Consider the following 27905-nt stretch of genomic DNA (forward strand, 5'->3'; position numbering starts at 1 on the left):
CGCACCGAATAGGAAGCGAGACCGTTAAACAAAAGCATGGACTTCATTTTACTGCTAAAAGATATTTTATCACTAAAAATGAGAGCTTTTTGCCCATTATTTCAGTTTTGCTTGGTTTTCCTTGAAGTGTCAGGCTGATGTAGAACTACAGCCACACACATACACGCTCACGTTCACAAACTGCACCACTATTTGAGATTTACTGCAAACAAGATGCAGTTTTTCCGCGCCCTTCATATAAATAGTCCTATCAGCATAATGATTCCACATCACACATGCTGACGTGCTTATTTCTTTATTTCTTTTCCATTTCAGATCAATAATTTAGCATCCCTCCATCTTTTTTGCATTTCATTAAATTCACACAGGGAATTGCCTGGATGTTATGAGCCTCATTCCAGCGTCATGAATGGAGGGGTGGGGAATAGATTTGGAGCAAAATGGCTAAATGGCACATTCAAAAAGGGCTGAGGTGGAGGGAGACCCCAAGATCAACCACACATTACTGTATGTGTCAGCTTTTGAGGTCAATTGCAGAGACTGTATAAAAAAAAATCCTTTTGAGGACATCCTTAAAGGAAAAAAAATTAACCACAATGAGAGCACTTTTTTCAGGTCTATGTATGCCAGTTGTATTTTAGGGTCAAAAGTGAAGAGTGTAATTTCTACAACATTTGCAGCTCAAAATGACATGTTGAGCAAAATACAAGAAATTATTTCACCACCAAATTCACATTTAAGGTCAGGGTTTAGTTCAGGATTAGTCTATAATAATAATAATCGGCTTATTTAGGAACAATAGAAGACAATGGAAAGGCCAAATTGAGACGGTGAGGGAAATGTGTTTTGGTGGGGTGTAAGGTTTTCTTCCCCTCCCAGCTAAAACAAGGGTAGACTAATGACAGGCAGTGTAATTGAACCTGTAAATCCTGCTCTAACTCCTCACTGCTCTCTCTGATCCTCTTACACATCTTGCCATCTTAAACATGAGTCACGCAGCAGAAATCAGCTTACTGCTTCACACACACACTCTCTCCAGCCCTCCTACATCCACAAGTGAACCCTACCGCTATTACACCATTAATAAAAAGTACCATCGTAAAACCAGTTTTTCTTTCTTTTGAACATTTGTCATGGTAACACCGTGGTACACTTACAGTAACTGAAAGCTCTCCAAAAAAGCCATAGTACCTGGTGTGAGCCCTATGTGTCTCAGATTCTTCTATCATATACAAATGTTACCATTAAAACATTTGGGGTTGGCAAGATATATATATATATATATATAGCCTATATATATATATATTTATTTTTTATTTTTTATTATTATTTTTTTTTTTTGCTTGTTTTTGAAAGAAACAAAAAAAAAAAGACGTTGTGAAATATACATTTTAAAACAACTGTTTTCTATTTGAATATATTTGAATATGTAATTTATTCCTGTGATTTATTCCATTTCCCCAGACTTCAATGTCACATGATCCTTCAGAAACAGTTGTGCTGCTTAATATTTTAGTGGAAACTGTGATACACCTTTCACAAGATTCTTTGATCAATAAAAACTTAATCTATTACTATTTTGTAATATAATATATATATAGGCTAGCTCTCGGTGACGTCAATGACATCAAGATTTTCAGTAAATTACACTTTAAATTTGGTCTGTTGCTCATATATTGCTTTCACATGCATTCAGAAGACTCAGAATATAGTGCAAACATCATATAGATCACTTTTAAGGTGTTTTTATTTTATTTTATATTTGTTAAGCTTGACAACACTAGTCATTTCTAGTCAACATTCACTTTCATTATATTGAAAAAGCATCCTTTTGAGCGGCCTTCCTTTATTCCACAGAAAAACTAAAGTCCATTACGTTTATCAAGATAAACCACTGCGCAAAATGTTAGCTTTGCTCATGTTGTAGCAAATCATTAGAATTTTTTTTTTAGCTCGATTGATGCACTTGGTAATCTTTAAGCAAAGAGTGTCAGAGTCAGTTTGCTAGAGCTGGAAGTGTGACCTTCTGTTAATCTATTAAAGCGACTGGTTAATCAATTAAGCTGGAAGTCACGGTCAACAGCAACAATGCTACACAACAGATACAGGAGAAAACAACAAAAGTTCTGCCCATGGGATCACACACACACACACACACACACTCCGCCAAGCTGTACATCCACATGGACGTTTTCCCACAATCCCCCGAGTCGTGTGGATTACCACTCAAACGTCCGCATCTGTGACCAGAGAGAGAGGGGAATCCAAGCATGTAATCAATCAATACTTGCTGGAAACCTCTGAACCCCTTATACTGATACACATTGACACAGCGGCTAAAGCGGATCAATGAGCGCTCCGGTGCGAAGGGCAGGGAGACGCACACCTCCATTGAGAAAGATGAGCTGAGCAAAGAGAGAAAGAGAGAGACTCTAGTCACTGATTCCATCTGACTTGGCCGGTGTAAGCAGCACCTATTGATTTTCCAATCAACTACAAGGCCAGGGTTCACACAAACGTACACACACACACTGCCACTTGAGCTAGGAAGTCCGCTACTCAAGAAAACCGCTACCTTGTTTGAACACACACACAAAGCACTCTTGGCAGAATCATTTTGCTCCCTTAAGAGTGAATTTGATAAAGTGGGAAAGCTTTTGTCCACTATCAGACTGGATTTTTCACACATACAAACACACATACATGGGGTGTGAGTTATAGAGGAGGTCTAAAAACCCCAATTAAAATAAAATATAAATATTACATGGACATTTTAAATTAGAAATGTCCATGTGGACTTTAAGGGGTATATGTAAGAATCTTTAATCGCTTTTTGTATTGCTTTTTGAACACAACGAGACTCTCTGCAACGTCTTAGGTTGTCTATGAAAGCAGAATGATTTTTATGTGACGGGCCGGTTGATGCCGAAAGAGCTACTCTGTACTGTAATGTCAATGTGTCATGCAAAGTAAGCAAAGTATACTTAATAATCAAACTTATCTCAACAGTGTAATTTTAATTACTTCATCTGACGACATAATGCCGGTGAATCACAGAGCTTGTGCAAACATATCCACATCGCTATGATCAGATGCTTTCTTAACTGCTAATTTCATTTTTGTTGTGCGTTTATTTTGTTCTTTTGTTATTGAGAGGAAATAACAAAAATAACTTCTCCGTGAGTATGTCGGGGCCTTGAATCACGTTACGTGTGCATGAACACCCGCAGTAAGTCACTGGCTGCAATTCTTTAACGGCCACCGGTGTCGCTAATAACAAGTGTTTCTGAATTCTACATACAGCCCATTTAAGTTACTAAATTTACTGAAACTGAAACTAAAATAAATTAAAGCTATATAGAAATATTACAAAACAAAAAGTAATAAAAAGACAAGCACATAACAAAATGACTCAAATTGAAACAAAAATCTAAAAACTAATTAAAAAAACTAGTAAAATACAAGAGGAAATTATACAAAAATAGCACTGCAATAGAGACCAAAATCCTAACAACTACATTTAACAATATCTAACAATTTGATATGTTACATAAACCACTGTTATTATAAAACTTACCTAGTAAGAAAAGTAGCTAAGTTACTAAACAATCAAACATTTTTTTCCTGTCATTTTTCTGATATATGTTTATCGATAACTACAAACCAGCATTTGGTCCCAAACTAGTTGGTCATACTGACTCATTGCTTAAATTAGGCTAAATTTGCAACCCTATTACTCAGACAAACCTCCACGAACATGACCCCTATGAAAATCTCTGTGTAATGCTGCACGCATACCATGTTAGATAATATTGGAAATGAGTGAAAATCATTCGTGCTGACAGTACAGGGCATTACGTGTCTTTATTCAGCTCCATTTTGTTGATCTGTCCTATTTTTCAGTTTATACTCCATCCAGACAAAATGGGAGACATTAAGAAAGGCCAAAATGAATTTGGACTGATTAACAGGGTTGCCCAAGACCATATTGAGAATATGAAGGTCTCCCAGCCAGGCTGTTTTTATTTTCATTTCAACATCTCAGATGAATGTTCAAGGAAAAAACACCAAATTAAATCCAAAATCTATTTTGAAAATTAGGCCTGTTTTTCACCTTAGTGATGAATACAAACTTCCTTATGCAGCCAATAAGAAGGTCACAAACCTTTTAGGCATTGAATTATATCCAGTATAATACATTTCGAATATAATAACATTACTGTATCATTTACAACATATTTTTAAGAGCAAAAGGCCACTGCACAACTTGCAAGACTGTGCTAACCAAATTAAATGCACAATCCGCGGAATAGTGCAAAGCGCATCCATAGTTTCGTCCAACTTCTGAATTGCTGGCTTTCCATGCAGTTTATAACCCAGACCATATGAAATCTGTGGTCTTATTCATTTTCTGTGCTGAATTTCAGAGAGAATTCTGTGTGTGGAATGTATTTAAATATAATAAAATCTGTTCTTGACAATGTTTACACATGCCTAAGGTTGTGACCCCTGACCCTATTTGGACTCTCAAATAACATCCGTTGTTCTCCACACGTTGAAACCAGAATGACAATCCCGCCCTTTTAATGACAGGGAACAAATAAACCAAACTGACACAAAATCACATGTGCAACGTACCTTCCTGTACAGAATTTTGGATTTGTTGCAAGTCCAAAATGTATGAAAACGACATATTTCAAATCAGCGGTTACTTTAAACAACCCAACAGTGCGAGGAATGTCTTACCTGGGACGATGGAGACAGTGTCCTTCTCCCAGGACACCACACTGACGTACTCCTGCACAGCAGAGGGGATGAGGCACTTGAAGACGGCCACGTTGCCCCGCATGGACCTTTGGTCCGCCACGCGAACCGTGTAAGGTTCCCTGAACACTGTTCATGATGAGGCAGAGAAGAAACAGATGTTGAAATGTATTATTAAATAGATCATTATTAAACAATACATTATTATTAAGTAATTATACAATAATATAAATATATTTTTTTTAATTATTTAATTTAAAAAAATTATTAGTAAATATATATTTTTTTTATTTAATTATTAGTGGTCAAACCGATTCATCATAATTAAATAAACTATTAATTATATTTAATGCTAATGAAATATTTATTTATTCATTTTTATTTTATTTTAAATTTTAGTTACATTTTGAATGTAAAATATTACTTTTTTTTTTTTTTTTATGAATGGAGGCGAGGTATCCTTTTCTGTGAATCCAAAAAGACCTGATCTGGGACAAATGCATTCATTTTATCAAACAATTTAGAGCATATATTACTGGATTTTTGAGATGGAGACTGAATCTTTTTTTTTTTTTTTTTTTGTCAAGAGGTGTTGAAGAGTTCAAGAAGTGGCCTTTTTATAAATCACCCTGGCAATGCATGCAGACGGCGTTGAGTGGACGCCGGTGCAGAGCCTCTGGAGCTGTCAGAAACATTTGCCCCCGCTAAAGGGACCCTCTCTGCACCTGACAACCGGAACCTGGACGAAAAATCAATAGACGAGAAGAACACACAAAGCAAGCTGGGTATGAAGATGTTATTTATGGGCGAGGAGATCCTCCTACGGTAAAGGGCAACGAGGGAGTGCGAACAGATTAAAGGAGGCGCTGAATTTCATTTTAATTTCAGGGACTCAATTTGCTTTGTGTCTTTCATCAACATCTATTTACTTACGGATTTTAATTTCCCCCTCGTTTCTTTGGGGAAGTAACGCAAGACGCAGAGCGAGGGCATCAGAGAAATCTGTGGGTATTGCAATTGGATTCAAGACCAATTCAACTACGCAGCTTTTTCACCCCATCAGAAAAGAGACCGATCATGAGAATTCATGGCAATCACCCACAACCAAACTCTGAGGCCACCCCCTCCTGTCTCGCTTTCACTCACTACCTTTCCTTCTATATATAATTAACGCCTGGCTTGCGGGTGAATTTCCTTGGTCATTAATAACAGTTTCTGCCAGGTGCCAGTATCACCCAGAGCAAGACGATTCAGTGTCCTTGTCTGATGGTTAAGTCATGAATCGCTGAGTCCAGCGATTATATTTCTTTCTCTTTCTTTCTTTCTTTCTTTCTTTCTTTCTTTCTTTCTTTCTTTCTTTCTTTCTTTCTTTCTTTCTTTCTTTCTTTCTTTCTTTCTTTCTTTCTTAATATTTAATCAGTTTATCAAAATATGTAAATGAAAGATGTTTAAGTAAGTTAAAGCAGACTGTGTATATTTGCCCACTGTTAACTAATAAGCTTCTTACTGATGCAGATGAGATTTGAATCAATAGAACAAATCAATAGAACTCCCTATTACACTCAGGACTCCATAGTCTACAAATAATCATTTATTCAGTCATTGATTGACTGCGAGTCTCAGGCCTTATTGAATTTCTAAAGATAAACTAACTCAAACCGGCCCTATTAGCTAGTTTTATTTTCCCCTCAACTCGGATCGCGCTACACCTGGCTGTGGAATGTTGTTTTACAGCAGTCAAAAGAGCGTAAACAAGCCAAAACATCTCTAAGGCTTCAATAATGCATGCGTAAAATTCACAGACGAATTCTCCGACAACAATAGCAGATAGCATTTTCTATGGGCAAATGACTCTCCGTCTTCATGTGCGGCATCATTAGAATGTTACTGATGCCTGACTATACTCATCGGTTGCTTGGAAACGGACTGACACACGGGCTGGTGCTCTCTTTCTGCACACCAGGAGGACTGAGTCCTGTATCACTATCGTTTAAATAATTAACTTGAGAGAAACCAAACACCGCATTTACTTATTCATGACGCCAGACTTATAAAAAGGGGAAAAGAACTAAACTGAATAAGAATGAGGTGGTGAATGGTGCTCATTAACGTAAAGGTAAAAAAGAAAAATGAGCATGACCTATCAGGAGGCAGGAAGCCAAAGAAACAAAGGGCTGAAAGAAAGAAAGAAAGAAAGAAAGAAAGAAAGAAAGAAAGAAAGAAAGAAAGAAAGAAAGAAAGAAAGAAAGAAAGAAAGAAAGAAAGAAAGAAAGAAAGAAAGAAAGAAAGAAAGAAAGAAAGAAAGTGTGAGCTTGTGTCACAGTGCACCTGTCACGCTCAACGCACGAGGTCTGTGTTTAACCCTCATGCTGACTTTAGACAAACTCAATACGCAGGACAGGACAGTCTATTTTTGGAGTATAGTTAAGTTGAAGAATAATTCAATTTCTGCATTTTATTTAAGACCGTATTCTGTTTTTATAATCTGGCCAATGCTTCACTTTGGATGGATGGTAGGATGGATGGATGGATGGATGGATGGACGGACGGACGGACGGACAGATAGATAGATAGATAGATGAGTGGACAGACAGACAGACAGACAGATAGACAGATAGATAGACAGACAGACAGATAGATAGATAGATAGATAGACAGATAGATAGATAGATAGATAGATAGATAGATAGATAGATAGATAGATAGATAGATAGATAGATAGATAGATAGATAGATAGATAGATAGATAGATAGATAGATAGATAGATAGATAGATAGATAGATATATAGATAGATGAGTGGACAGACAGACAGACAGACAGACAGACAGACAGACAGACAGACAGACAGACAGACAGACAGATAGATAGATAGATAGATAGATAGATAGATAGATAGACAGACAGACAGACAGACAGACAGACAGACAGACAGACAGACAGACAGACAGACAGACAGACAGACAGACAGACAGATAGATAGATAGATAGATAGATAGATAGATAGATAGATAGATAGATAGATAGATAGATAGATAGATAGATAGATAGATAGATAGATAAATAGAAGCTTTTATCTATATGAATATAGGGACACACACAATTGACATGCTTGAAGTTGAGACACTATAAAAGGCTAAATGAAAAATGAACAGTGAGCGCAAGGAGGAACACACACACTCACATGAAGTCCTCATAGGGAGATTTTCATAAATGTAGAGCTATCCACACAGGTGCCCGTGCTATTATTGGCACAGGATCAGCATGCAGGAGAGTGGGTGAGAAAAGAGGAGGAGGGAGAGAAAGAGAGAGAGAAGCATGGGGGGGGATGGTGTCATACAGTGAGCTGTCAGCTGTCATCATTCTCCAGTGCCACCTGAGACATTCAGCGCCACACCCTGCCCCTCCCCTCACCGTACCCATGGCAACCCTTCAGTGCCAGGATCTGATTGGCTGGTGAGGGAGCCCCAGTGTTGGGTTCCTCAGGGCTCTGTGTGGGTTGCTAGGTCCACTAGCAGTTTTGCTGCATCTCAGCACTTAATTGATTAATTAGTGTAATTATTTGAGGCGAAAGTCACCCCCGTCTTGTCGCTAGTTGGTAGGTAATTCATTCCATCCTCTGAGACTTTAATGTTAATGCGGGTAAGGTGGAAAAAGCAGTGTGGACCGAACTCGCCTGGTTACATTTGAAGAATCGTTCAAGCTGATGTTATTTATAATAGTGTTTGATCGCCGTCACTCTATGGGGTTATTTCTGGGAAATTCAGAGTAGGTGAACGTGTACGTGTGTGTGTGTGTGTGTGTGTGTGTGTGTGTGTGTGTGTGAGATGGGAACTCTAGCTTAGAGGACAGATGGAGACTGGGAGACAGGAGGGACACTGGCACTGCGCAGGCTGGCATAAGAACGTGCGTGTGTGTGTGAGTGTAGGGAAGTGTATGGATATCCCTCGCTGTTGCTGGGCGGCCAGCCCCACTCACGAGCGCTGACCTTGGCACCGTGTGGGAGGGTCAGTCCGCCAACTGTCTGTAGCGTAGTGTGCCCGTCTGTGCGCTGCTTTTTAAAGCAGTCAGGTCAACAGGCCGGCCACTGGGACATCCATTTGGCACTTACATTCTTATTTAGGTTAGCAATATGGCGGCCGCTACTTCTGCTGTTTCTGCAGATGTTAAGCTAAGAACTCATGTTCCACCTGTAACGTCACGTGCCCCCCTCTGCCACAGTGCTTACGTTGACTGGGCTCTTTTCTCCAGGCAATATAGTCCGTAAAAAGATGCTGACGGAAACCAATTGCAGTCATTTAGGATAAAAGTGTGCAGATTATAGCAAGGGTATACACAGATCCAAAATTAACATGTCAAGTGACAATACAAGTACTGTAAATTGAAATGTATTAGGAACTGCAATGTAATGCATGTCGGAATGTAAGAATGTTAAGCAGACCCTCAAGGATGTAAGTGATTTGAATGATTATTAGGACATTTTTCAAAAGAAAATGTGAAATCAGAAATGTATCCAAAAGCCCATGTGGTGACATGTGGAATATTCCTCTTTTTAAACTATCCAAATGTGAGGAATTTCAAAATATAAGGAACAAAATCACAATGCCATGTATCATGTCACAATGGCCAGCAATATTTGTTATACATTTTTTAAGGGAGTATTTATTTAATTTTTTTAATATTGTTATGTGGACAATTTAATTATTATTATTTTTTATTTAAAAAAATCATATTTATTTTATTAAATTTTTATTTTGTATTATTTATTTATATATTATATATTTATGGCTGGTAAGAAATATTTATTTCTATTTTAAGGATACACAAAAATATTCTTAGTGTTTTTGAAAGAATCCTCTCATGCTCATCAAGGCCTATTTTGAAATATTTAAAAACAGTCAATGTAGATTTTTACTTAAAAATAGTTTTAGTTTTACTTTAAATAGTTTTGTAACATTATAAATGTCTTTCACTTGTGACTAATTAAGTGAGACCTTGCGGAATAAAAGTATTAATTTCTTTGAAAAAATCTTTTGAATGATTGTTTATACAAATATATTTATTTAAATTCATTATAAAAATTCTCTGTCCATTTGCCATTGACAGGATCACGGTTTAATATATAATGGGCAGGTAAGCTATAGTAGACACTTTCATCCAAAGGTCATATGTTCAAGGACATGAGAATGATAGCTTATGGCCAGGTCCTTGTGAGACTTGAACCAACAACTTTGCAGTTGCCAACCCTGACCTTTACACAACACTGCAGCCCCATATAAATACAGTAGATAGATGGATAGCTAGGCCGACAGATGTATGGAATCAGGTCTCACCTGCTTTGACACGGATGCTAGGGCTGCGGATCTTGCCGGCCTGGTTCTCGGCAGTGCAGAAGTAGTCATTATCATGAATGAAGCTGTTGAAGGCAGAGGGGGAGAAGGGGTAGAGCTGCAGCGTGCCGTTGGCGTGAACGTGGCGGATGTGTGGCACGTCGTAGATGTCGTCGCCAGTGGCCAGGTACCAGCGGAGGACGGCATGGGGGGCGCCACCCGCAGGACAGGGCAGGGACACCCCCACTGAGCTGGAGAAGGTCACTCTCTGCAGGGAAGCATTCACAAAGTACAGCCGCGTCGAGACCACATCCTCGCTGTGCACTGGAAGAGAGACAACATGGTCAGTCACAAAGTGACCATAGAGTTTTATTCAGCAAATCAACACCTGGACAGGTTAAGGGGCCAACTCATACTTGTTCCTTTGGGTTACTGCACTTTGAAATGAGCAGCACATCATAAAATAAGCTCTGTGTGTCCTTCTGGCAAACTTCCACCTCACAATCACATCTGGTAAAGTGCATGCCCTGCCGTCCTCTGATTGGATTATCCCAGAGACGTTCCCATTGGGTCAGCACAACTCGATTCAAATTTAGAAATCAATCAATGGATTGAGAAGATGATGTAACCAAAAACTGTCCTTTATCTGATTATTTGTCTGTCATTTTCCAAGTGCACAAGGCTAAGCTAAGGCTTGCACTGCCTGTACAACAACATATAGCTAGCTGCATAACTACTGTACCATAGTGTGACACACTGTTAGAGAAATTAACTACTGTAGCTAGTCAATTGACGACGCGCAGATGGTGGAGTACCAACTTATGCTAATGAATCGGTTTTAGATCGAATTAATGTCAGATTATTGCCAGTAAATTAAAAAAAATGGCATTTAAAGACAACTTCACTATTTTTGTTCTTCGTCAATCACGGGTTTCCTCTTGCGTCATATTCTGCAAATCCCTGGGTTCCCTGGGTGTCTGGTGCACATTCGCATATATGCACAATCTTGAAAATTAACTTTTTTTTTTTTTTTATTACTTTTTTTTCCCATTATTTTCCTGTTATCTCTGTAAGGCTGCTTTGAAACAATCTGTATTGTAAAAAGCACTATATACATAAATGTGACTTGATTTAACTTGACTTGACTTGACTTGGTTAGTACTGGGCAACGATTAATCGCATTCAAACTAAAAGTTTGTGTTTACATAATATATGTGTGAGTGTGCACTGTGTATAATCATTTTGTATATATAAATACACATATGCATGTATATATTTAAGAAAAATTTGTCATTTATATATAAAATATTATAAAATATTTATATTTATATATAATATACATTATGTATTAATATATATACAGTATATACATGCACATTTTTCTTAAATATATACATGTGTCATAATATTGTGTATTTATATAAACAAAATAATTATACACAGTACATACACATATATTATGTAAACACAAACTTTTATTTTGGATGCGATTAATCGCGATTAATCGTTGCCCAGCACTAATATATATGGAATGAAAGAGATACATGTACTACATGTAAGCTTGGTTATTTTGATCAAGAGCACAATCTATATGTTCACATGTCGTACTAACAAGAAACTATGCTTCTAACCACAGGTCAAAAACTGTAGATCCAACCAAACAACTTGCGAATGTTTGGTGAAACTAAGGTTTCGGGAAGCACCAAATCATTGCTAACGACAGAACTTGTGACCATAGTTGGCTAACGCCTTTTGGAAAGCACACCCCAGATCCTTTAGCATCAATAGAAAGTATTCATTTAAATTGACTCATTGTAAAACTGAAAAAGCTGCAATTTTCACAGAAGCAAACACAGATGTAAATGAACAAAGCAAGATGCAGGCATCAGCAAGCCTTCCAAACAAAAAACGACTTTGTCCACAGCAATAGTGGATCTTTACTCTCCAATCACATCTTTTTATAGTATATGTGTTCTTGGCAGATGCTTCCTTACCAAAGGAACCTTACTTATCCAACCTTAACCCAAATGACAGTGATAACAAGCAGTCGTAGTGCAGGCATTAAAGAATATCACTTATCTAATATGTGTGCGGTGTGAGCCATGCTGAATGCTGCCATCTGATAGGAGAATAAATAGGTCATAGAACCCCCGCTATGTATCTACAAACCTCTCTGACAGCTAATCTGGATCAGACAATCATTCGCTCTTGGTGTATTACCAAACCCGGACTACTGTGAGAAAAGAGGAAAAAAAAGAAGGTTGCGTAAATTAACGCGTGTTAATTTAGCAGCGTAGCTAATGATGTCCTTCAAAGGCGGCGTTTTAGTGATTTACCATTCCGGCGTCTCTATTATCTGCAGGCTCTATTACGGATTACATGGTTCTGGTGGGATGGCTCTGTATCTTTTTGTATTCTGAAAATTGCTTAGCTCAGCTCTGGCTCCGAGCCAAGGGAGACACAAGCCCAAAGCAAGAGATTTTTCTTCTAAGGCAATTACATTTAATTAATGCCCCCCACCAGGTTTATGTCAACAATGCCTGGATTAACCCCCATTCTTGTGATTCTCATTGTGTTCAAAAGAATAATGGTGACATGCTACCATGCCATTAAAGTCAATGGGGTGCCATAGATAAGTAAACTGTAAGCTTCCATGCACAGAAAACTCAAAATGTATAAAAATGAATATGAAATTGGAATTTATACCCAATAAAATTGAATATTAAAGGATTAGTTCACCTAAAAATGTAAATGCTGCTTCTTTTAATGCAATGAAACCACGGCTGTACCAAGTCCCCATTCACTTTCACTGTATGGAAACGAGCAGCTTGGACATTCTATAAAATATCTTCTTTTGTGCTCCATGCAAAAATAAATAAATAAAAGTAAGTTAAAAGGGTTTGGAAAGACATGAAAGGTTTGTAAATAATCACATTCTATTCTTTTACTGACTTAAATTATGTTATTGTTACTTTTGACAGTTATAGGCTACTCCTTTTATCGGTGTCGAGAAACAAAGGACAATAATAATATCCATTTGGAATAAGGAAAAAGAAAAAAACATGCAAAGCATAAATAGAATGAAAAACATGAAAAAAGTGGTGCTAGAGAATTGAAAGGCTGAGATTAGAGCTAAAGCTTTTACTGGGCAAGGTGGGGGTTTGGATTCTTTCTCTCTCTCTCTCCATCCATCACTCTCTCTCCCTCTCTTTTTATATTCCCATAGAACATGAAGGGATATGTTATGTGATTGGAATTTGTACGCCAGACGCAGAGAGTTAAATCCATATAATCTCCTTTCACATTTAACACACACAGAGCCTTCCTGGCCTGATAATCGCAGCACGGTGGAGGGCCTCTATCGCTTCCCCTCTCACTCTGCCCTGTGGGGAGGGCAGATTATGGAGGTGGGTGCGAGCCAGGGGGCATGAGTCCAGACAGGACCAGGTCTAGAGTGAGCAGAGGAGTAGGTTAGATGGGGGGCTGCAGTGAATGGTTTTGAGGAGTCAAGAGTCACAGGTTGCAAAGGAATGAAATAAAATGCTTTTCGTTGTTCACGCTTCGCATGAAATAAAAATGTGCTGGATTACATTAGTGTAGACTGGCAGTTCTCCCCCTTTATTACTCAAAAGTCCCCTACAGTCAAGGTTATTTTTTTAAAGACTGCCGTCACAGCTATGAAACTGACACAAGTATTTTATTTTCGAACTATTTTCTTAACATAATCTAGAATCCCAGAATCCCATTAACTGTTCAAAATATCTTCTTTTTTGTATCTTCAAAAAGGAAAGTTTGCCTTTTGTGTTCAGCAGAAGAAAGAAATTCATACAGGTTTGAAACAACTTGCGGGTGAGTAAATGATAACAGAATTTTCATTTGCGGGTGAACTTTCACTTTAAGAACAAGTACGACCAACTAGCAGTTAGTTAGGGGTAATCAGTCTTACTTTTCGGTATCAGATTAAACAACGTTTAATATACATGTAAAATATACGTTTTTTTTGCAACTGATTTAAAAAAGTTATGAACTGTCTTAAAGAACTGTTTAACCTGTTTAATAACCATTTGAAGGAAAGACAGCATGAGTATATATCTCTTAGAAGAGGAAATGCAAATGTTTTAGATCCAATTGTGATCCAATAGATGTCCATTTTTGAGAGGACGAATTAAAAAGTTTTGTTTGCCAAGGTTATATGCTGCAATAAATAAAAAGCTCGGTGGTGCAGTCAATTTCACAGTAGCATTTCAATAAATGTAACAAATAAACATTTCATTTTATTTATAATTATTTAAACAATTAATTTATTTTTTAATTTAATTGATTCATTTATAAATAATTAGAGAATGCTTTAGCCCCTTTAGATGTTCACGACCCTCCCCCCATTTCAGAACCGCTGGACTAGACTGAGCTTTGCTGTGCATGCGAAGTCAGCGCTTAATGTAGTGCCACAGTTGCACTGACAAATCTAGGGTTTGAAGCAAATGTTTTGACCCACGCTTTTGTATAAAGAACCTCTGGGATCCAACATTAGAGTTAAACAGCAAAGATCCCTGACATGCTCAAAATGGACTCAGTCCCTGGCTGCCGTCAGCCTTAAGTGCTATTTGGGACGAGAGCAGAGTGCACTCTATCCTGGTTTCTGAGCTGTGTCAAATATAATTCCGAGAGCTCTTTTCAGGACCATGGACAGTGACTGAAAGGTCCCTAAACACATTTCAGCACTATAGACAGCGCCAATCTCCTCTCGGCAGAAATGCAACTTAAAACTAAGCAAACACAAACATCTGTTAATCTGTAATAGTTCTTTCAAAGATATAAAAAAACATCTCTCGCTTATCATTGGACAAACAAGAGCAAACGCTATCCTGCGCATGGCATCAGAAAATATAGACAATAGCGGAAAGCCTGCATGACAACACATCAGTTCACTGTAGATCTGAACAAAACACAGCAACACTGGGAAATATGGTCATGGTCGTACTGATATGGGATGAAAAACAGGTCAACTGGTTAGTCCCCCTGCCCCCCCACCCCTTATGCCTTTGCAGATTATAGCCTAAAGCATAAACCCCCATAATAAAGATTGCAATATCTATAATCTCACAGTGGGGTTCTGGGTAAGGGGTTGTGGATCCAAAAGGGAGGGCCTGAGGATATCCACATCCCCCCACACTGTCTGGGTCTAAAGTATTGGAGGGGGAAAGGAAAAAGCCTGAGACCAGGACAGCTGCAGTTTGACCTCCCCATCAACAGGTGTCACTATTGGGATGCTATCATATAATTCTACCTGGAGAAAGCATTCACCTCTGCTCATGGGACCACAAAACTTGTTGAGCCAATACGCTGAGCTGTAAATGGCATGTGATAAATTACTCTAAAAGTGTGGAATTCCAATTATTTCGATAGGAATCAGTGCGATCGGCAGTTTCATTAAAAGGGCAAAAAAGTCCCCTATGCAGATTTCGCTCATGTTCAAGTTGGTCATGTGAATTCGCCATGCCAACCAACAGAAAGCTGCTTGGTTAAAGTGACTTCTGAGTGAGCAGGTCTTCATAGATCGCAACACAGTTGACAATGGAAAACTTTGCCTACATTTGCTGATGTGACCACACTTTAAAAGTGTGAAATTGAGTGTTTTTGTGGCAATCAGCCAATCAGCTTTAATTGCTGGCAACTTTAAAGAGTTAGTTCACCCACAAATTTAAGTTCTGTCATTAATTACTCACCCTCATGTCGTTCCAATCCCATAAGACTTTCATTCATCTTCAGAACACAAATGAAGATCTTTTTAATAAAATCTGAGTGTTTTATGTCCCTCCATTGACAGCTACGCAATTACCACTTTCAAGCCCCAGAAAGGTAGTAAAGACATCATAAAAGTAATCCATGTGTCTCCAGTGGTTTAACCTCAATTTTATGAAGTGTCGCGAGTGCTTTGTTTGCAAAAAAAAACAACAACATAATTTAGCACTTTATTTACAATTACTAACTTCCTGCATGCGTTCACGAGAGCACCACAACGTAGTTGCACGAACGTGCGTTGGAGATGAATATTTTGTAAATATATTTGTTTGTTTTTTTTATGCGCAAAACAAAGCACTCGCGACACTTCATAAAATGGAGGTTAAACCACTGGAGTCACATGGATTACTTTTATGATGTCTTTACTAGCTTTCTGGGGATTGAAAGTGGTAATTGCGTAGCTGTCAATGGAGGGACAAAAAGCTCTCAGTTTTCATTAAAAATATCTTTTTTGTGTTCCAAAGATGAACGAATGTCTTACGGGTTTGGAACGACATGAGGGTGAGTCATTTTCATTTTTGGGTGAACTAGCCTAACTCTTTAAAGCCGCAGGAAATGGCAAATGTTGATTGGCTGATTGCCACAAAAACAGGCACAGTCCCAAACTCTTCTATACTGAGCTGTCAATTACACACTTTTAAGAGCCAACAAATAAATAAAATCACTAGAAAAACTTACACTATATTAAAAAGAAATATATTAGCAATGTTGCTTACGAAAAAATGTTAGCCAATTTTGAATGGCCACCAAATAAATGAAAAAGGGTTTTAGAACCAATGGTGTAGTTTCAGCATAAAGCAGTGTATTCAAAGTAATTCAATTTAGTGTGGTGATTTGTTGATGCTATGCATTGAAACAAAATGGAAACACATCAACAGCAGTACCCACACAAAGCATGCAACAATGGTTGACCACTATGTCCAAGGATGTCCATCATGGTCCATGGGTAGATGATCAGTAATTTAGGAGAGTCTTAAGGAGAGAAAAGAGAAAGGGCAATTGGATAACCCAATTTCTTCTCTCTTTGTTCTGAGATGACTTCCGTGTGAGGGCTAACGAAGCCCTGCAGCTCCTTGCTATTCCCGTTGCCATATGCCAAACGAGGGAAAGGGCTGCATGGGAATGCTGAAACGCTCCATTAATGATGCCCATTTTCCCTATCTATCTGTCTAACTCTCAAGATGGACGCGTTATTCTCCACCCACTTCCTCCAACCGAAAAAATTCCTGCTAAAAAATGTCTTTGCTCATCATTTCATGTTGTTTTTCCCTCCTTCTCGCCATCTCTCCCTGTTAATCGCCTTCCATTTTTCTCTTTCTTAACTCCCCCTTTATGTGTGGTCCTCCTAGCATTGCACATTTGCACAACATATACATACATATCTTTTTTTTGTTCAATCGCTATGAAAATGCCATTTGAATATGTATTGCGGATATCCTAGGCAATTGCCAATGGTGAGCCGCTATGCATAATGCAGCTCTCTCAGTCGCTCATCTGCATTTGCTTAGACACACACTCTCTCGCATGCACACGCATAGATCTTCACACCCTGTCCCCAAAGATATCTGCACAAAATCTCTCTTCCGATCACTGTCTCACCTACATAAACATGTCTAAATGCAGACACATATTTTTGGGACGCGCTACTGTTCGACAACAACGCAATTCAACCATCCATTTGCCTCCAAGCCTCCCAATTAATTTATTCGCAGATTGTTCAAGGGCCATTTCCGCTGTCAAGCCTGTCTGTATCGCGCTACAACGCTGAATATTTTTTAACAGCTTCCAGTGTCATAATGTTTTCTTTAACCTATTAAAATGACTCATGAGATTAAGAGAGAGAGAGGCTGACTTTCTTCCTCCTTTGTTTTTATACCTTTCCTCAGACAAGCCACTTATCAAACCGATAATCATTTATGCGCGGCGCATTCAAGGAAAAATCAATACTACAGGTGCTGAGTAACTTCCAGCTGAATCTAAAGTCAGCCCTACGTTGCATCCAGTTATAAATGGGTTTATGATAGCGAGAATGAGTGTGTATGTGTGTGTGTCAAGCATTTCTTCATAGCTAGGCTGAGGAGGACACATGTACACTTGGTGTTTAGATTACATTTGTTCTGGTATATTAGAGTAAATCTTGCCTGCCACTGTTGCCCCTGTGATTGTTCAGTGCTTTGCGTGAGTGAGCTAGAGTAGATTGGAAACCAGTCACATGTAACCTCCCACATTTGCATGGCAGTCTCTTTGAGAAGAGGAAGAGAAAAAAGTGTGAGGCATATATATACATTTGTTTAAATAATTAGCCGTTTGCATTCATCTATCCTGTTTACATTATATAAAGAATCAAATATATGATATGATCGTGGTCATGTAAGAGACTGAGGCTGATGAGTCTCTTCATTTATAATCTTGATTTTGAATTGGGTAAGGGATCTCTACCCCCTTATTTTCGCGGTACTGCAGCGTCAGGGAAAAAAGAAAACATTTACACCATTTGCCGAAGTAGCTCAGACTTCAAAGGGATGATTTTTGGAGGTTGGGTGTCAGACATCTCAATGCAAGTCAATAGAAAAATGTATTGAATCTCCTGTGTTTCAGGTAGTTTATAAACTGTAGTTTGTATAGTTTATAAGCTGACCCCTTTCTGGGCACTCTTTAACTTAAACCGGAGCAACAGAAACCTGCAGTTCTGTGGCCCATGTCATTCTAAAAAATAAAGGTTCTTTATTGGCATCTATGGATCCATGAAGAACCTTTAACATCCATGGTTCCTTTCCATTGCACAAAAAGTTCTTTAAAGTAGAAAAAAAGTTCTTTAGATTTCCCAAATGTTCTTCACACTACGAAAAAATCTTTATTTTAAGAACTGTTCACTGAAATGTTCTTTGGCAAAAACTTGGAACCCTTTATTTTGTATCATCATTATTTTGTTAAACTGCTCTAAAGTTGTCTTGATACTAAAATGACCAACATGAACCCACAGTAAAAAGGTATTCCTCTCTCTGGATGGAACTGAGATAAATCATGTCCACTCATAATTTACTAAGTACAATAGGGGAGAACAAGGAGTGTTGTAACACAAGGTGAGTAACACCATCAGGTAGAAAGAAGTAAGTTACATGAGTGAAATGCATAGCCACTATCATCCTGGAGTGGAGTGGATGCTGGAAAAGCCTATATGACAGACATTATAAAATCTTAGTCAAATCTAAAGTTTATTTTATAAAATACATTCTAACTAGTTTAATTTGTAAATTAGATATGAACATATTATATCAAAGTTTGAGACACAGCACAAAAAAATACAAATAAATAAATAAATAATGAGACTGGCAACACTCCACATTTGCGTTCACAAACAGCTTGACGAACGAATGGAATCCTAAGAGATGAGGAGGAGCAGGTTTTTAACATTGCAGTGAACTACTTCGAACTTATAACTCAGAAACTTACCAGACGTTTGACCTTTGACGAATTGATCTAATGTAGGCTACGTACGACCCACGTATGTAGGCCTACTTGTGTAGGATACGTTAGTGTGGCACTGGAATGTAACGTTACGCGAAATAAACAACAACTTTCAGAGATGTCGACTTTTTAAAAAGTCATGTCTGACAGTCATTTTCAGGGCGAAATATGTTGAGGACCTCTCACCACTATCTAACCGCCATCTAAAGAGACGATTGACAGAAGAACGGAAGAAGAAAATAACATTGTCATTACTCACCCTAGAGGTTGGTCTAACAAACCCATTTCTTCTATCGAACTGAAAGACGTTTAACAGAATATTGACACTATCTTTCCCATAAACCCTACTGTTCCTGTAGGCTATTCCTATTAGAGACGTTTTAAACAAGCAGTATTTATTTGTGTTAGTGATTATGATCTGTGATATTTAAAATCATAATAAAAAAATATTGACAGTTGTTTTGTTTTCCCATCCACTGATCGTAAGATAATGGAAAGCGCGCGAGCAGCGTACTGTTGCTATGGTTACCGCTACTTCTGTTCCTCAGCGACTAGTGCTCTGACAAATTGATTCTGTAACTTTTATTGTTACTAAAGATTTGATTGAAAATGATTTTGAAACAAACAATATACTTAGACTATTACATTAATTGCCTACATCGTTTTATAACCTCCTCCAACCATTTGATTGGGTGTTTTGGGAGGGTTCAAGACGAGCTTTAAATGGACGGTTAACCCCAAAATTCTGTCATAATTTACTCACCCTCAAGTTGTAACCTGTATTAAAAACCAAACCCCATTGACTTTTCCCCCCACATACTATGGAAGTCAATGGGGCCCATCTACTGCTTGGTAACCCATATGTCTTCAAAATATCTTATTTTGTGTTCAGCAGAAGAAACTCATATAGGTTTGGAACAACTTCAGAGTAAGTAAATTATGACAGAATTTTCATTTTTTGGGTGAACTATCCCTTTAAACAGCGGAGTTAAACCCTCACAGACAGTTCGCGCCCTGATACCGCACGTCACATTATTCGACTCTTGATAGAACGGATGCTTTGCTCGCGGTGTCCGATTGGATGGACAAGTGGCCCCGACGTGTCGCGAGCAGCAGGTGCTCTCAGGAGGCGAGGAGTGTTTGTTCACGCGCTTAACTCGCCGGCACACGAGCTCTGAAAGAAGAACAGCGGTCACCTGTCGAAGCGGAACGCTAGAGTGACACAAAGATTTTTATTTTGACCGCACTTCAGCTGAAATGGCAGGTCGAGCGGCGGGGTGTGTGGAGGGAAGAATAGCACGGCGCTTAACCCAGTAAATCTCACCGGTTGCATTTGTGACACCAGTTTTCTTTTGAGTTTGAAGGGTCTAAAAAGAGTCAATGGTGCATTTTACACAGAGTTCAGAGTCTTGATTTTAAATGGATATTTTACATGACTGGTGTAAATAGTCACATGACCAGAGCTGATCATATTAAATTGTTACTTTATTGATTGCAATTTTTAACTCTATGTTTCCCATCGGCTACAGGAATAAAACACATTCTTTGACTAACTTTTTTATTTATTTATTTATTTTACTTTCTTTTTTTTTTTTTTATGAGAAAAAAAAATCAGTTTCCACTATCTAGTGAGTCAAATGATTTAGCTGAGAATAATTTTGGATGTAAAAAAAATCGGAACATTCATAATTCGTGCTATGGGGAGTAAAAAAAAAAAAAAAAAAAAATCACTGATGGGACAAACCTGTTCAATCTAAACATCTTATTTTCAAGAAGAAGAAAAGTTCAAGTAGGCCTATTACTACATAATTCATGGGAGTAACGTGTTTATATGTGACTCATGCTGCTGTCACACATGGCTTTACTCTTTATTTTTATAGAGGAAGTTTCGTATTATAATGAACATAGTGTCATGGAAAGAAGAGAGGAACAGGTTTATATGACGAGTATAACGAAATAGAGAGAGAGAGAGAGAGAGAGAGAGAGAGAGAGAGAGAGAGAGAGAGAGAGAGAGAAATAAATGGAGTCCTTATGGCCAATGACCTGATTTACTTTTGGAGTGGGGGATGCGGCAGATCTCCTACTAATTGCGCAGCTGGGAAGAACAGGGGATTTGATGGGGGTGAAAAGAGAAAGGAAACCAATTTTGCATATTTCTATGAGGGGGAGACCGGGTGGGATGGAGGTGTCCTGATGTGAGGAGCCGGTTTGACATTGCGAGCAGTTTGGAGGTGAAATCTCTTGAAAGTGGGCATTTTTTGTGTGTGTAAATGTTCAGATATTTCTGTTATGGCTGATGTAAAACATACACATGGCCATTATTAATAATAATAATAATATGTCTGACTCTGAAAGCGCCTGATGTGTTGGACGTGCATGGCAAGCTCCTTTCAATCACATTTTAATTTAGGCAAATGTTCAGAAAATCGGATCAGACCGGATAATATCGCAGCCACCACACAAATTTGACGACCTGACGACTGCTGATCCTTAAAATAAATATTGGACAGACACAGATACACACAAGCGAGCACACACTGTCTATACATCCCTTTATTCATTATTTAATATCTAAGCAAATATGTCATAAATAAAAATTATTAAAGCTAAAAAAAAAACATTTGTTTGATATAAAAAAAATAATAATTGAGACCCATCACAAAGAGTATACAACATCTGGATAATAACATGGATTAATTCTAAAATGTTATAGACCCTATTAACACAATTAAAAAATCCTTCCAATAAACTAAGGCTTTATTAATTAGTTTAATAATAATAGTTATACTATTTGCTATTATTTTTGTTCATAATAATAATAATAATAATAATAATTATAATTTTTAATAATGTTTTATCAAATTATAACTCACATGCAAATAACAAAGTACATTTCAACCTTCAATACTGCAGCATCCCTCGGTGCATTTTTCCATTTCATTTAGTTGCCTTTCCATAAAAAGACAAGCTGACCCTCGAGACGACAATTTACCCTGGATTCGGTTTCCCAGCCCGGGGTTCAGGTGTGAGGCAGGGGGGTAATATGTTACAACTTGCCCGGGTCACGATAATGCATAATAATACATTTAAAATGGCTGCTGATTTCTAAACAAAAACGACTAAAATGTGTTCTTATGATAACATACAATTATTTCTGGAAAGGTGGAAAAAAGCTTTTTAAGGAGAAATGTCTCTACATTCCTTGAAAGTGAAAAAGATGGAGGCGCGGCCCTCTCGGAAAAATACGCAGTCCTAATGCATATGCATGTATGATAATTGATGTGCGTTTTACATCTCCTATCGACTGTGTCATCAGAGCTTAAGATACATGATAAGATATATATTGTGAGAATTACAGAAAACTCTATATAAACTATGAGACTTATTAAATAAAAAGAGAACATGACAAAAATAAGTTTGTTTGCGCCCTCCATATCCCGTTTTTACGCACTTTACGCCCTACTGCACCCTTCCTCCCCCATACAAGAACACACACAAACATACACAAACACACATTAATACACACTACAGTTCTCTTTCACAAACCCACACGCACACTGGAAGAGAAACAGAATAATTCTGACCTTACATCCCCGATCAAATGACATTAAAATATAAAAACAAAATGTATTTTCAATTCTAAAGCATCCAAACTCAAGTACTGTATAACCAGGTAAAGCATTCGCATTTGAATTGGTTGTGGGCAAATATTTAGTCATACTTGACGATGGAATATCAGATAAAGAACACTTCAAAACAGACGTTTTGAAAAGTGGTTTCATCCCAAAATATTTTGCAAGATAATTTTAGGGGGAAAAAATATGAGCAAAAACTGAAAGCATATCTCCAAGGCTGGAGGGTGAGGAAAGGAGGGGCATGTATGCTGTGAGGTGTCAAAAACAAAATTGTTGAGGAGACATCATGACAGAAATTGATGCGTAAAACTAACTGAATGAGCAAATAAATAACCTTAATTATGATCAAAATAAACCACATCTTCGTTTTGCATTTATACAAATTCATATGTGCCATATCAAACCCACCATCAGCACAGTCAAACCAGGAATCTGTTGGCATAGAAAATGGAGGACCACTAATTGCACCAGTGCTAATTGGAAATGAGGCTGCATAAGCCATTCTATTTTTCACATGATCTATGCAGATATATTCACCCTCTACCACAGACATATGCACTTTTATTACAAAATACCAATTATTATTTTCCCTAAAGGTATAAAACAGCATGTTACTATAAACAACGAACAGACCTATTCAAATCCAAGAAAATAACATTCTTATTCTAGCGCAGTAAAAAAAAAAAAAAAAAAAAAAGTATCACAAGCAGAAAAATTACACCTCACTGACCAACTCTACTTTTCCCAACAAGCAGCATACAGAAGGCCAAAAGTGTATGGCAAATGCACACGACCGATGCAAAAAATCTGCTCCCGTTCTACATATTCATAACTCAACAGCATATTCATATCTTGCATACAAATCATGCTATCTCCCCCATCTTTGCGCACGGGAACATGCAGATCCTACAGCCTCACAATCTTCTGTTCGTCGTTAATCGCCGACTAGAGAAACACTTTTCCCCATTTTAAGCAACTAAACACATTTTGCACGAAGTTGTATATTAGTTTTAGAGGGAAAGAAACTTCCTAAAATCCAGATATGTGAGCGCACAATAAAATAACGTTGAAACTCCCTCCACTGAACTTGGAACAGTGCAATTTTTGTGCAAACAAATTACCACTTAATTTAATTTAATTAATTGTGCAGTTATTTTTCCACACTGCAAGTAAAAAAAAAAAAAAAAAAAAAAAAAAAAAGCAGCAATGAATAAATAAACTGACTACATACCTTCTTGAAAAGAATACAGCAGGAGTAAAGTTACCAGCCACATGCCATAAATAGCAGGTATATTTCTCAGGAATGTTTTGCAATCCCGACGTGTGCACTGTGCAGTATTCGGCCAGGCGAGGCTCCGTGCAGGAGTGGTGACGATGCTCCCCGGCGATCTCTCCAGCCCTAGTCCCGTACTCGTCAGCGCCGAGAAGCGGGGAAGACTTTGGTCCCGCCTCTCGTACCCTCCCCTCCGCGGGACCGTCATCCGAACGGCCCCTCCTTCGGTAGTCTAATGGTACGGCGAGATGGAGAGGTGCTGGTGCGGGGCCAGAGAGAGACGCGGCGAGGACGGCGCGCGGAGTTTTGTTGGTGGGGGTGGGTTGAGTGCATCAGAGAGGACAGGACTTATCATGTTGTTGTTGTTGTTGTGAGCGGTCCACGTGGCTGGAGTCAGCCGGGGCATTATGTGGCACTCAATGTGACCATGGCGCACCTGGGAACTAAATTACTGCTTTTTTTACGCACGGCGGATCACTTTTCGCGATGTCAACGGCTTATCTTTTATCGTCAGAAATCTCGCATTGATGCAACGCTGCCGAGAAAAACAGCTTAAACCTTGTGTGGTCTCCCAGCCAGACCTGTTTGCTGGTTTTAGGCACTTTTCAACTGACCAGGACGGAAAAAACAGCACGACCAGTCTGGGGGACCACCTTAAACCACTCAAGATTTGCAAATCAAACCATGTGTGCATGTGTTTTTTTTCCGGCAGGACTGAGAGTCATTTTAAAGTAAAGTTCGTGTAAATGTTGCGCGCAAAACGCTCCGCGTACGTTCTTTATGTCACTGATCGTTGAGTGGCACGCGTGCGTCCTAAGAGAAACAGCACGAGACCCGGTCACGCTCTCTCCATACATTAACGTATGTGAATGAGGGAGAACGCGTGCTTCAGAGGCGCACCGAAGAGTGTCTGAATCGCCGGCATTGTTCTGCGCTCAGAATGAGAGGAATGACATGCGAAGGGCGTATCGTGTATTGTCTAGAGTGGCGGATAATGCTCACAGACCACCCTGGCTTTATCGTCTGGTGACTATAGAGTCTTTCTACACCTTCAACATCTGAAAAAACAAATATTTATATGAATAGATTTGATAAAACAGTGGGAGTTGTAATTAGCATTATTTAACCCTTATAATTCAGATTAAGCAACAACAACAACAACAACAAATCTATTTGACAGTTTTTATAGCCTCTATGGAAATTGGCAAAATCTTCAGCATATAAAGAATAAAGCAGTGATGGATATGGAATATCTTGACAATGATATGTAACAATGCTAGAGTGCATGTCTGGGTGTAAAATTACAGTATGGTACACTACCTCCCCACCCGGGAAAACTTAAGAAATGACAACAATGTGTAAAGTGATTGTCTGCAACCAATGGTTACAGTGTTTGGCTTGATGGTTCCGCTCCAGCGCTCTGGCTTCACACTCCCACACACACTCTCTCTTCGGGTAATTATTGATCTGTAACATGCTGTACTGCTATTGATTATAGGCTATGTGCAGCCCTGTCAGAGAATAAACCGATACAGAAATCCATCACACCGACATGTGATTCTACACACGCTGACAGCAACGTATCCTTACCCAACCCCAGACAATGCTGGGACAGTCAGCAACACACCAGTTCATATCATGTCATGTCATTTCAGATCATTTCAATGGAATAATCATTAGTGAATTTATGTTCATAGCAGAATCCTCCATCCCTGATTTACATTATATGTAAATTCTGACTACTCTAGATAATAATATTTAGGTTAAGGTTATGCTTTCAGCAACCAATACGAGTATAGTATTTTCATCTTAGTTTAACCACGTTAAATCCAATTCTGCAAAGTTTTGTGTCCCTATTAAGGGACAAGTTTGCATTTCAGAGAGTACAAAACGGCAACAATTCACTGCATTAAAATGGATTAATTAATACATTTTTGGTATGGATAGAGGACAGTAAATTTCCGGACAAAGCCAGAGACCTCACGTTGACATTCTTGCAGTCTGCTTTGGGACAGTGTCACTGCAAAAGCTACCAGGGCTTGAGATAACATCTTTATGGGTCAGCCCCTTCTACAATATTGCACTGACTATACCATAAGGGATCTTTGCAAGCCCCTAACATTATCACTGTAAAAAAAAAAAAAATCCCAAGCTATTTTTTTTACCTTTTAAGGGTAGAACCACTTGTCAATGGGGCAGCACATTTAAAGGGTTCATATTAGTACCTTAAGAGTACCATAATGTAATAATATGTAACTTTTAGGGTAGATAAAGAACAAAGATGCACTTTTCAAGATATTGCCCCGTAACAAGGAGGGCTGCACGATATTGAAGAAAATTGTGATATGCAATAACTCATTAAATAATGCGATATTCGATATACGATACGATAATGCTTCAAGTGTGTAAAAATAAACTTTAATTATCTTTAAAATATCTTTAAAATGATATAACCTACATGCGTGTTTCACATTCTTTTTGTGACAAGAAAATATCCCTACAGCTTCTGAAAGTGAACAGCAGAGTTTTACTGTAGCATAAGAAGTGTTATTTTAAAGGTATAGCGGAGGATCTTTCCAAATTTTAGATAAGACCCGCCCTCTCCACTTTTTGAAAAGTTTGATTGATTCACCAGAATGATTGACAATTAGGAGGACCAATAGTATAGGTTACCCACCAGGAAGTAAAACATCCTCCGCTATACCTTTAACATCAGTGTAAACCACAGGTTTTAGGGTTTCAGGAAGGCCTACAACAGGTTTATTTAACAACAGAAACTGAATAAGCAAATTTTAAAATACAACACTGCTAGTTGTCACAGTATGAATTAAATATATACTGATTCTTATTAAAGCTACAAAAGTTATTTAGCCAAGAGCAGTGAGTAATTTTCTCTTTGTCTTTTGTTCATGACCCCAGTTATTGCAAGCCGTTGCAATATGCATATCGCGATATATACATTTGCAATATTTCGATAATTTCGATATATTGTGCAGCCCTAGTAACAAGCTAAACATTTTTCGGAGAGTAATGTGTCTAGGACAATGTTCCTGATTGTCCTCACCTGACAACGGCCCTAGTTTGGGGTTGGGTTAATCTTAACGATGTGTTCACTCTTGTAGGTCCAGACCAAAAAAAGAAAAGAAAACAATACATTTAGTCCTGGTTCGCTTAGCCATCAAAGTCATATTTAACACCGAAGATTCAAAACAAAAAAGATCTGCTGCAAGGAGAAGCGGTACTGATGCCTGTACCAAACTTTAATGGGCAACGTCACGACTATGATGAGAGAAATCAGGTATGCTTGAGAATTCTGTCTTTTAAGGGTCGCATCTTGTGACGTCACACCCTGTTTTTTGGTTCGTTTACATGTCTTTGGTCTGTGTTGCATATTTCAGTCGAACTGCACCAGAGTTCGTTTGGAAGCAGACCTATAGACCCTTCTTTTCAGTGGTCTCTGTCAACTTGTTTGGTACGCACCAGGGTTCAGAGCAATCTCACCAGAGTTTGTTTTAATCAAATTAACATGCCAAGTGTGAGCACACCCTAAGAGCAACCAATCTAGTTTGAAATGAATGACCAATAGGGTCAAGCACAGTGGCACACTGATGTGAAATTCATATGACTCTTTGGT

At 38.3% G+C, this 27905-nt stretch overlaps 1 protein-coding gene across 1 annotated transcript in view; it reads right to left on the minus strand.

Annotated features, from left to right (window-relative positions):
* dscaml1 (Down syndrome cell adhesion molecule like 1) overlaps positions 1 to 24557 on the minus strand; it is a 79110-nt gene extending 54553 nt beyond the window's left edge. The window contains exons 1-3 of the mRNA XM_082181179.1: positions 24230 to 24557; positions 10097 to 10417; positions 4747 to 4893 (exon numbers count right to left, since the gene is read on the minus strand). Of these exons, the coding sequence (XP_082037305.1) occupies positions 4747 to 4893; positions 10097 to 10417; positions 24230 to 24479 (718 nt within the window). The 5' untranslated portion in view covers positions 24480 to 24557. The remainder of the gene's footprint in view (positions 1 to 4746; positions 4894 to 10096; positions 10418 to 24229) is intronic.
* Positions 24558 to 27905: the final 3348 nt, after the last annotated feature.

The sequence above is a fragment of the Leuciscus leuciscus genome (assembly GCF_965113295.1).
Source record: "Leuciscus leuciscus genome assembly, chromosome: 9".
Taxonomy (NCBI): Eukaryota; Metazoa; Chordata; class Actinopteri; order Cypriniformes; family Leuciscidae; genus Leuciscus; species Leuciscus leuciscus.